The sequence below is a fragment of the Salvelinus alpinus genome, chromosome 4 (assembly GCF_045679555.1).
Source record: "Salvelinus alpinus chromosome 4, SLU_Salpinus.1, whole genome shotgun sequence".
Classification (NCBI taxonomy): Eukaryota; Metazoa; Chordata; class Actinopteri; order Salmoniformes; family Salmonidae; genus Salvelinus; species Salvelinus alpinus.
Genome location: NC_092089.1, coordinates 24,387,320 through 24,399,082, shown reverse-complemented (window position 1 = coordinate 24,399,082; position 11,763 = coordinate 24,387,320). Strand labels below are relative to the sequence as shown.

Genomic DNA, 11,763 nt, shown 5'->3' with positions numbered 1-11,763 from the left:
GGGTACCACTGTGGGTACCCAATCGTCACCCTGTATTTGACATGACGTAGAACGAGGAGGCGTAGCGTCAACACAACCACCACCACCGAACCATATGCGTCTTCGCGTCCTGCCTGGATACAGTTCTGGGTTAGAAGATGCCGAGCGGCATGATGCGCCTTATTTGACAAATTGTATATTTTCTGATGATATCATTGACCATCGGTGACGCACTTTTGTGGTCCTATACTCCTAGCTTTAGCTGTCAATGTCCACCATTCGTTTGGTCGTTTTTTATTTTTACATTTCATACCAGTATGTTCCCTTCGTGCTATTCAAAGCCGACGAGTTCAAAGGACCTGTTCAAAAGGACTAATCTGACAAAGATATTACTAGGAGTGTTCGTCGTGTATATGTCACACACCTGCTGGGTGATTTATGGCTTTTTATACACCAAGCCTTGTGAGAGAGGTAAAGGAGACTGCATTTCTTCCTACCTTGCAGAAAGACCCCGTCTCCAGGTAAATAGTGGCCTTGATCTTACACATACTGCAGTGAAACCCTAGATTTAGGGTAGGTTATTAGTGCAATTAATCATTTTTAGCTATTGTATTTGGTCAGAGAATTCATGCATCACAATTTAATTAGTGATCATGGTGCACAAGAAGTGTCTTTCAGAGCCCATAAAGATAAATTGAATTGAATCAATGCGAAGTCTCATTTATTTTAACAGCTCAGCATTTTCTCCAGTTTGAGGCCTGACCACAGTGAACTCAACCTCATCATCAAGATAGATGACTTTGACATACATTCTAAATTTGAAAGGTAGGCCGAAGTCCCATTTAAATCTGCAGTCATGTGGCGTAAAAATAGCATGTCACTTTTAGTCGAGTATAAAGATAGTTATGGGTTGCATCCCAAATGGCACTGTATTCCCTATGGTCCCTGATCTAAAGTAGTGCACTATATAGACACTATGGTGTCATTTGGGACAGAAGCCTATATCTCTCACCGGTCACCATTGCTTTTCTTGATTTAAAGGGTGGTGAATGTATCCCTGCCATTGGCAACACGTAACAACGGGACTCTGCACACATTGGTTTATGTACACAAGTTTGGAGTGTCTCCCTTGCAGGATAACCGGCAGGTCCATCATGTTGCCCAGCTCAGCACCTACATGATGTCCCGAGAAAATCTCAGCTCTGCTAAAGAGGTCCTCAAAGTAAGACAACAAAACAATTCCTCTATGTTTCAGTCTGGACTGGCAAAAGATCATCTTTAACTGCTCTGTTTGGTTGACCCATTTGATCATCTCTTTCATGGCTTCTCCTGGTCTTGCATTTTCTCAGAAACATGCTGCCACTGCTCCTCGAGTAGTAGACAGACCCATCTCTCACTGGAGGTCCCGTCTAACCCTAAACATGATGTCAGAGGACTTCACCTTCAACAGAGGGACCTTGCCAAGTGATGTCCGGCGCTACATGAGAGTGTAAGTCTCATATAAAATGTTTGTATTGTGTGAGTGTGTTTATTTTGGGAGTGGGTGTGCGCTATAAGGCCTACAGTACACTTATATAGCACAGCATCGCTCACATTATGCAGAGCTAGCTACAGAGATGGTGAGAAATATTGATGTTTTGTATTTCAGATATTCTGTCTCGTGTTTTAGATTTCAGGATGAGAACAGGATGGTATATCTCCCACTTTTACATATTGATGAACTCAGCGTCAGGGTAAAGGACATGATGGTGAGATGTTACTCTTCTTGTAAATTATATTACAGTGATAAATACTAATTTCAAGAACATTAAAACATGCCTCACAAAGAGGGCTTGGAGGATACTTGTTTTTACAACATGTGTTTGTAGGAGATTAACGGCTCCACAACCAAACTACCTCTTACAATATCCTACGAAGGCCTATCGCTGAGGCAATTCCGTCTCTGGATCCACATGCAGGATGTAATGTTTTCACTGAAACGCTTTGGTTAGTTTATTACTTTAGCCCTCCTTTTAAACTACTGAGATAACAACATACGTTTGTCAACTTCTTGTAAAATAACTTGTTTTGCTTCATTTATTACAGGATTCACTGAGGTGAATATAGATGAAATCAAAGGTGTTCTCGTGGACCACAACTTGTACCTGTTAGCATTGACTACCCTGGTGACTGCATTCCATGTAAGGGATTTTCTATTAGAATTCATTCATTCTATCACAAAGATCATTTCAAATCATGTCAGCCATCTACAGTTTTCTTTGTCTAATTTTTCAGTTCATATTTGAATTCCTGGCCTTTAAAAATGACATAAGCTTTTGGAGGAAGAAGAAAAACATGGTGGGCATGTCTCGCAAAACAGGTAAGAGTGAGGGAGGAGTAAAATACATCTTTATAAGTGACTAGTAATTACAAAACAGGTAAGAGTGAGGGAGGAGTAAAATAGATCTTTATAAGTGACTAGTAATTACAAAACAGGTAAGAGTGAGGGAGGAGTAAAATACATCTTTATAAGTGACTAGTAATTACAAAACAGGTAAGAGTGAGGGAGGAGTAAAATACATCTTTATAAGTGACTAGTAATTACAAAACAGGTAAGAGTGAGGGAGGAGTAAAATACATCTTTATAAGTGACTAGTAATTACAAAACAGGTAAGAGTGAGGAGGAGTAAAATACATCTTTATAAGTGACTAGTAATTACAAAACAGGTAAGAGTGAGGGAGGAGTAAAATACATCTTTATAAGTGACTAGTAATTACAAAACAGGTAAGAGTGAGGGAGGAGTAAAATACATCTTTATAAGTGACTAGTAATTACAAAACAGGTAAGAGTGAGGGAGGAGTAAAATACATCTTTATAAGTGACTAGTAATTACAAAACAGGTAAGAGTGAGGAGGAGTAAAATACATCTTTATAAGTGACTAGTAATTACAAAACAGGTAAGAGTGAGGAGGAGTAAAATACATCTTTATAAGTGACTAGTAATTACAAAACAGGTAAGAGTGAGGGAGGAGTAAAATACATCTTTATAAGTGACTAGTAATTACAAAACAGGTAAGAGTGAGGGAGGAGTAAAATACATCTTTATAAGTGACTAGTAATTACAAAACAGGTAAGAGTGAGGGAGGAGTAAAATACATCTTTATAAGTGACTAGTAATTACAAAACAGGTAAGAGTGAGGGAGGAGTAAAATACATCTTTATAATAATGCATTTCATGTTCTTATTTATGCATCCAAGTTTTCATGCCAATTTCCTAACTGAGTTAGGGAAGATGAGGTGTCAGGCTTGAAATACGTTCCAAATGGCACCCTATTCCCTCTTTAGTACACTACTTTTGACCATGGTAGTGCACTACATAGGGAATAGGGTACCATTTGGGACAGATATATGGTGTTTTTGTAGATTTGTGTTTCATTACTACAGATAGTTATCCAAGGCAGGCCTCTGGATAAACCCACCATCCGCCCACAAACACTACCTCCAGCAGCACACAAATCTACTGATCTACTCCCATCTACCTCAGAACTAACCCAGCTCTATCTGTTTCTCTATGCTGTTCTGTTCCAGTGCTGTGGAGATGCTTCAGCACCATAGTGATTCTCCTGAAAATGCTGGAGGAACGAAGCAGCTTGCTAGGTCTCATTCCTGTTGGAATAGGAACCACAATTGAGGTCTCTGCCATGAATCAGCAGTTTGGAAAGGATTTAGAACATCAATACAAATAATCAATGCTTTTTGCCAACCATAGCTGGGGATGGCCGAAGGTTCAGTGTTACCATACCAGATCTCATGAATTCCTTCTTCTCCCTCTATACCTATAGGTATGGAAGGTCAAAAAGGTTTCCAAAATACAGCTACAGTGGAGAACCTCTAGGTCTATAGTTCATGTAAGTATTACAAAAAAATATATTAATTGTTTATTCACGTTGTGTGCATGGAGGGCCAATGAGTATATGTTGATTTTAATTAAGAATCTGTTATTGAAAAAACTGATTGAAATAAATGTATCTTTTAGCGTTAAAAACAAACAGTAGTATAAATTCAGTATTATTCCTTTAAACTTGTTGTCTTCAGGTTGGTAAATTTGATGAATCAGAGAGAAAGACTATACAACATGACACACAGGTAAGTGCTGAATTAGTGGTATGTTTGGTTCCTCTTAACACTAATACCATAAATCAAGCAGACAACTATTTTCTAATGCAGTTCTCCATTTTCTAGGCAATGAAATGCCTGTCTTATTTAGTGTACCCTTTGTCTATTAGTGGAGCCATCTTCTCTCTGGTATACCTGAGGTATAAAAAGTAAGACAAGTCTGGAGTTTAATTGTATTTAAAATATAAATAAATAGGTTTGATGAGGACATTGATCATCAACGTATCTAATATTCAGATTTTATTTTGACAGCTACTATTCATGGTTAATCAACAGCCTTGTCAGTGGTAAGTTTACACATACTCTATCAAGCCTCCTTGGGGGTTATGTTTTGCATTTAATATCAATTGATCACACAAATACAATATTTTATGTAGATCTTTAACACTAGCCTGGTCAAGCAGACTGAACGCTGCACTCACTATTTGTTGTACTGTGAAGTGAAATAGAATGTGACCTACCGAGAGATCAGGCTGGTTTCACAAGGCTACTTTTTCATGGCCAATGTGTTTTTTTTTATTAGCAACTACAGATGTAGGATCTTAATTTGATCACTTTTGTTGCATAGAATTTTCCTGCACTGCCAAAATGCAACTTCGTGATTTACATAAATGTACTGAAAAAACACACTAACGTTATTGCACTTTACATATAGCCTACTTTTGGCCAGCTAATAGTTTAACCACCAGTCAAGCAACATGGACTAAATGTTCAAATCATGTTGCCACAGCATTATTTTGCTTTGACAATAAAAGTCAAATTAAGATCCTACATCTTGTATTAGTGGGTAATATCAATAATTCCAACTGAAACTGGGCTTTCCCCTGCAGGGATTTATGCTTTTGGATTCCTCTCTATGGCTCCTCAGCTGTTCATTAACTTCAAGGTTTGTCTTACTTTGTCCTAATTTAGAGCATAATGGGCCGTGAGTAAAATGTTCTATTTTGACACAAATCTTCACTTTCTCTTCTTGTTCTTCTTCAGTTGAAGTCCGTGGGCCATTTGCAATGGAACGTATTGATGTATAAAGTGAGTAGTAACTGTTTTATAGTATAATTCATTATTGTTGTTGTTGCAGTGATAAGCAGCTGCTTACCTAAAGTCCATCTAAAGTGTCATCAAGTTGTCTGTTCTTCTTCACATTGACACTGTGTATGCATTCCAAATGTCCCTCTATTCCATAGTGCATCCTATGGGCCCTGGTCAAAAGTAGTGCACTATGTAGGGAATAGGGTTTCATTGTGGGTGCATTCAGAGTCAGAATGAAGCACTCTTGTGCCTTCTCTTTAGGCAGTCAATACATTTGTCAACGATGCCTTCGCCTGTGTCTTCAGCACACACCCATCCCACCAGCTGGGCTGCTTCAGGGATGAGATTCTGTTTCTCCTCTACCTTTACCAGAGGAGGTGGGTGGGACATAGTTCAGCTATCGTCAGTGACCCTGAAATACTCTAGACTACGTCCCAAATGGCACCCTATTCCCATATGGCTCTGGTCAAAAGTAGTGCACTTTAGAGAATAGGGTACCATTTGGGATATTGCCCTATAGTCACTTGTTATTAGATTATTTAACTTTCCATCATTCTGAGATCTATTGACCGGGATGATCAGGGGTTTGGTTTCTGACAGTTAACAAAGTATGTGATCTCATTCATTTACTTCTCTATCTGCCTCCCACCCCCTGTAGGCTTTACTCTACAAACAAGACCAGATGTCGTGAGTATGGATCATGCCACCACAACCACAGGAAACTCAAAGCCCAATGATGACTGAGGTCATCACCAGAGAACAGAGTTGAATGAGGAAACATAACTGCACATGGTGGGGTTGTAAACAGCACGGGAGGCTCTCTGAGGGTGCATCAGGGTTTATTAGAAACCTTTAGTAAAGTTCAGAATTCGTTTTGTAAGTAGAGAATACAGCTTATTTTCAGTCAACCCTGTGTTGTTCATCATTAACCACTGATATTTCCATGTGTTAGAAGTTTGACCGACCCGTATGTAGCCTACAGAAGCATGAACAATTTTTTAGTGATACATATTGATTACTGCATTGTTAGGTTTGAGGCATGCAAGAAAGGCATTTCACTGTACTTGTGGACATGACATTAACCCTTGAAAAAGGAGGCTGCCCCTCGCCCTGCCTGCACTGCTCCATGTTACCAGATATAACCAGTATGTAGCCTACTGAAGCATAAAGCTGCCCCTTGCCCTGCCTGCACCTCTCCATATAGTCCACAAGGAGGCAGTGTTGTCAGCTCCTTGCTGTACTGTTTTCTGCTTGTTCTTTCAGTCCTCTACTTCCTGTTTGAGAATAGTACATTTATAGATGGATGCTAAAGGGGGGGAATGAGAAACATGTACAAAAGATGGAGTACCGTGAAGTACAGTGAACTCCTGATAAATCCAATGGCTTTGGACAGTCATATGTGAGAGCTAACCGGAACATGCACATAACCTGTATCTATCCAGGCTGTATTTGAAATGGGACGATTGAGCTACAATGCACTAATGAAGTTTTTTGCACTTATACAATGCGCACTTATCAGGAATCAACTGTACTTTTAAATAATGAAGATACTGTAAGGTCTTTAAAAATGAAGTAGGAAGTGTAGCCGGATGTTTTTGAATCACATCTTTCTACCAGGGTTTATGGAATGCCTTTCCTCTTTGAATAAATTATTACAATGAAATGATTTACCTGTATCTCTGTTGCATTGTCATGACTAACGAAAAGCATTAGCTTGCGTACACACAAAGACAATTATTTACTGTAGAGGTGCTGACCAACAGCGAATTAACTGTAAGCTATAAAAACAGACAGAGTTGCACAGTCCACACTAATACAGTCCCAGTAATCTACTGGGTAAAACACTAATGCCATGATGGCTTGAACCAGGTTTTGTAGACAAACAGTGCAATTAGTGCAGCCAATGACAAAAGTGAGGGGTGTGTCATAATTATTAGGTTGATTAGAATTAATTGAGTGAAACTGTTAAAAGACAATAGTTTACAGCACATGGAATATAAGGGGCTATTGTTATCATATGGAAACATAACTATATATTGTACATAATATTAGCATCAACATACATCAACTCCGGGGAGGGGCCAGCTGAGTGAAAGACTGTCATCTGCATATAAATAGATGAGAGAGCTTCCTACTGCCTGAGCTATGTTGTTGATGTATATTGAGAAGAGTGTGGGGGTTTTCTGACTTTATACACTGCACTCTTTGAGAGAGGTAGTTAGCAAACCAGCCCAAAGACCCCTCAGAGACACCAATACTCCTTAGCCGGCCCACAAGAATGGAATGGTCTACTGTATCAAAAGCTTTGGCCAAGTCAATAAAAATAATAGCTCAAAATTGCTTAGAATCAAGGGCAATGGTGACATCATTCAGGACCTTTAAGGTTGCAGTGACACATCCATAACCTGAGCGGAAACCAGATTGCATACCAGAGAGAATACTATAGACATCAAAAAACTTTCCAAAACTTTTGATAAACAGGGCAAAATAGAAATAGGCCTATAACAGTTAGGATCAGCTTGATCTCCCCCTTAAATAAAGGATGAATCGTAGCTGCCTTCCAAGCAATGGGAACCTCCAAAGGAAAGACAGGTTAAAAGGTTTGAGACAGGCTTGGCGATGGTAGGGGCAGCAACCTTAAAGAAGAAAGGGTCTAAACCATCTGACCGAGGTGTTTTTTGGGGACAAGTTTAAGGAGCTCCTTTAGCACCTTGGACTCAGTGACTGCCTGCAGGGAGAAACTTTGTTGCCGAGCAGGGGAAAAAGAGGGAGAAGCATCGGGGATAGTCGCGTTAGAAGGGGTGGGAGATGAGAAAATGTTGGACGGGCAAGGAGGCATGGCTGAGTCAAATAGGAATCCTGACTTAATAAAGTGGTGATTAAAGAGCTTAGCCATGTGCTTACTGTCAGTAACAACCACATCATCAGCATTGAGGGACATGGGCAGCTGTGAGGAGGGCTTATTCTCCAGGTATTTAACTGTTTTCCAGAACTTCTTGGGGTTAGTCCCACAGTGAGAGAACTGCTCCTTAAAGTAACTAACTTTGGCCTTCTGGATAGCCTGAGTGCACTTATTTCTAATTTGACTGAACGAGAGCCAGTCAGCCTGAGTATGCGTGTGCTGAGCCTTTCGCCAAATGCAATTCTTGAGGTGGAGTAACTGTGCAAGATCACGGTCGAACCAGGGGTTGAACCTGTTTTTAATTCTCATTTTCTTTATGGGGGCGTGTTTGTTTACAAGACCACTAAAAATATTAAAAAAGAGGGTCCAAGCATCTTCGACAGAGGGGATCAAGCTGATTCTATACCATTGTTACATGTAATCTTTTGGTTCAACCATAATGCATAATAAGCATCATCAACGGGGGGATCATATTGGGTATACGCTGATGAGCTGTAGAAAGAATATCTTCATTTATAAGACTTCATAAAGAAGAGAGAAGAAAAGAAGAGAGAAGAATTGTTCAGAAGAAGGGACTGAGATCAGAATCAATATTCAGACCACTAAGTGTCAATGTTTTTAGATAGGATATCCAGTAGGCCTGCCTCTGTAGTAGTAGGATCTCCATGTTACCTCTTCTCCTTGGTAGAGCAACATGCTCAATGCCTGTGTATTTGAGGAGATAGGATGGTTAGCTTCAATAAAGTGAGCTCCTACTGGATAGTCAGTGTTCTTGCACCTGATTGAGCTGCATTGTTCAGCTATGCTTTTTTTAAATTATCTTTTCGTTTGTCCTACGTAAGTTTCACACATTAACAGCTGATGAGATAGATTACTCACTTGGTCTTGCATGAGATGATGCCCCTAACAGGGAGCTTTTCGACCTGTATATGGGTGTCTGAAAAATGATGTTTTTTTAGTGCTATTACACTGTGCGCATGAGCCACATTTGTAGTTCTCATTTGGAATGGGTGTCAAGAGTGTCTGAGTGGCTCAGGGGGCAGGTCAGATCTCAGCAAGATATCTCTAATATTGTGACCACGCTTAGACCACCAGTGGGGGCTCCTTGAAGAGGTGTGCACATTTTTGGTCTGATTACAGAATATGCCAGTGTATTTTCAGGATTGCTTTAATTTTCTCCACACCTCTGGTGTACTTAGTGCAAAGACTGTTGCACTGTTTTTCTCCTTTGGTTGAGTTTTAAGTTATTCCTCTCTTGGTTTTTGAGATATTTTCATTATTGCAGCATCAAGAGTTTTGTCTTTATAGCCTCTCATTTTGAATTTATCTGTAATTTTCTTAACATTGCTGACAAAATCTGACTGGTGGCCACAGATTGGTTTAACTCTACATAACTGGCTATAGACCATTCTGGATGGGAAGGGGATGCATACTATCCGCATGTAGCAGGGTATTGTGGTCTGTGGGTTTTGTGTTTATCGTGCCCCTTGACTTCTTCAAAATGTTGTTAGGTTACAGCTTCGTTCTAAAATGTATGAAATTGTTATTTTTGCTCATCAATCTACACACAATACCACATAATGACAAAGCAAAAATAGGTTTTTATACATTGTTGCTGGAAGAAAAAAAAAGAAATATCACATTTACACAAGTTTTCAGACCGTTTACTCAGTACTTTGTTGAAGCACCTTTGGCAGCGATTACAGCCTCAAGTCTTCTTGGGTATGACGCTACAAGCTCGGCACACCTGTATTTGGGGAGTTTCTCCCATTCTTCTCTGCAGATCCTCAAGCTCTGTCAGGTTGGATGGGGAGAAAGCTGTTCATTGACTACAGCTCAGCGTTCAACACCATAGTCCCTTCCAAGCTCATCACCAAACTTGGGACCCTAGGACTGAACACCTCCCTCTGCAAATGGATCCTGGACTTCCTAATGGGCCAACCCCAGGTGATGAGAGTAGACAACAACACCTCCGCCATGCTGACCCTCAACACAGGGACCCCTCAGGGCTGTGTGATTAGCCCTCTCCTGTACTCCGTTTACCCACAACTGTGTGGCCACGCTCAACTCCATGACACAAGGCCCGATCACCAACGACAATGAGACAGCCCACATGGAGGAGGTCAGAGAACTCGCAGTGTGATGCCAGGACAACAACCACTCCCTCAACATCAGCAATACCAAGGAGCTGATTGTGAACTGCAGGAAACAGGGGTAGGGGTAGGGTGCACCCCCCCCCCCCCCCATCTACATCGACAGGGACGCAGCCAAGAGGGTCAAGAGCTTCAAGTTCCTCTGTGTCCACATCACTGAGGACTTAACATGTTCCTCTCACACCAGAACAGCCTTGAAGAAGGCATGGCAGTGCCTCTTTAAATAGTTTGGCCTCGTCTATCAAGGAATGCTCCTCTGAGCCAGATGCTGATGACAGGTTACCCTATGCTGGGCAGCTGGTATCGAACTTTCATAAACTACATCACCCTCGATCGGAAGGCCCTACAGGGGGTGCTGCGGATGGCCCAGTGCGTCACCAGGGGTGAGCTCCCAGTCATCCCGGACGTACATGCCAGGTGGTGTCTGAGAAAGGCCCGAAAAATTGCCAGACTCCACCCGAGACTGTTCTCAATGCTCCCGTCCAGCAGGCGGTACCGGTGCATCAAGGCTCAGACCAACATAATCCTAAACAGCTTCTATCCCCTAGCAATAAGTCTGTTAAAGGGGGACTGCACCAGTTGATTTGGCCTCGTTTTTTGGCTTGCTCCTCATGAAATGCTGGCAACCACAACAGAAGCAACATGTGAGTTGGCATGGGGGTGTGGTTTGATGTGGTGTGGTTTGATGTTTCTTGGGTGTGTCCAGCACCAAGTCACACCCATCTGTCAGAACCTTGCCTGCAGTGATTTCCCACCACCCAATCACAACAAACAAACCTCCTGCAGGTTGAGTTTAATAACTACAGGCAGATGTATGGTGAGATGCCGAAGGAAGCTTTGAATTGGTCAGTAGCCTAAAGACTAAATGAGAAGAATGCAATTGCTGAATTAATGTAGATATTCTAAAATGTAGTAACAGCTCCATGTGGAGTAAACAACCCTTTATAATACAGCAATGTTCTGCTAATATAACAATGTACACCTATCATCTTTCATTGTCATTCCCAGCCGATACAGATGCTGTCTTGGCCATTGTGGAGAGGTTGGAGTCTGTTTGATTGAGTGTGTGGACAGGTGTCTTTTATACAGGTAACGAGTTCAAACAGGTGCAGTTAATACAGGTAATGAGTGGAGAACAGGAGGGCTTCTTAAAGAAAAACTAACAGGTCTGTGAGAGCCGGAATTCTTACTGGTTGGTAGGTGATCAAATACTTATGTCATGCAATAAAATGCAAATTAATTACTTAAAAATCATACAATGTGATTTTCTGGATTTTTGTTTTAGATTCCGTCTCTCGCAGTTGAAGTGTACCTATGATAAAAAATTACAGACCTCTACATGCTTTGTAAGTAGGAAAACCTGCAAAATCGGCAGTGTATCAAATACTTGTTCTCCCCACTGTAGCTGCAGGGGTTGAGGAGCAGTTTGCCGGGGTTGGGGTAGCCAGAAGGAAAGCATGGCCAGCCGTAGAAAAATGCTTATTGAAATTCTCAATCATTGTGGATTTATCGGTGGTGACAGTGTTTCCTAGCCTCAGTGCAGT

General features: G+C 41.0%; 1 protein-coding gene across 2 annotated transcripts; it reads left to right on the top strand.

Moving 5' to 3' along the window:
• Nucleotides 1-12: 12 nt before the first annotated feature.
• Nucleotides 13-6,840, top strand: LOC139573102 (lipid scramblase CLPTM1L-like). 2 transcript variants are annotated; one of them, XM_071396187.1, is made up of 17 exons: nt 13-500; nt 713-804; nt 1,021-1,201; nt 1,329-1,468; nt 1,649-1,727; nt 1,848-1,965; nt 2,065-2,159; nt 2,254-2,338; nt 3,548-3,651; nt 3,802-3,867; nt 4,055-4,105; nt 4,202-4,284; nt 4,388-4,422; nt 4,966-5,021; nt 5,120-5,164; nt 5,470-5,541; nt 5,823-6,840. In XM_071396187.1, the coding sequence occupies exons 1-16, from the start codon at nt 186-188 to the stop codon at nt 5,506-5,508; spliced, it is 1,584 nt and encodes a 527-aa protein (XP_071252288.1). In that variant the 5' UTR covers nt 13-185; the 3' UTR covers nt 5,509-5,541; nt 5,823-6,840. The 2 variants fall into 2 exon arrangements, with proteins under 2 accessions (XP_071252288.1, XP_071252287.1); XM_071396186.1 differs by having other exon boundaries at nt 5,426-5,541.
• The last annotated feature ends 4,923 nt before the right edge of the window (nt 6,841-11,763 follow it).

What these genes read in the sequence shown, in the direction of transcription:
- LOC139573102 (XM_071396186.1), top strand. Translation starts at nt 186, where the DNA reads ATGATATCATTGACCATCGGTGACGCACTTTTGTGGTCCTATACTCCT. An exon ending in GAATAGGAACCACAATTGAG is followed by an intron (nt 3,652 to 3,801) that starts GTCTCTGCCATG and finishes CTATACCTATAG; the next exon opens with GTATGGAAGGTCAAAAAGGT. An exon ending in CTATACAACATGACACACAG is followed by an intron (nt 4,106 to 4,201) that starts GTAAGTGCTGAA and finishes TCCATTTTCTAG; the next exon opens with GCAATGAAATGCCTGTCTTA.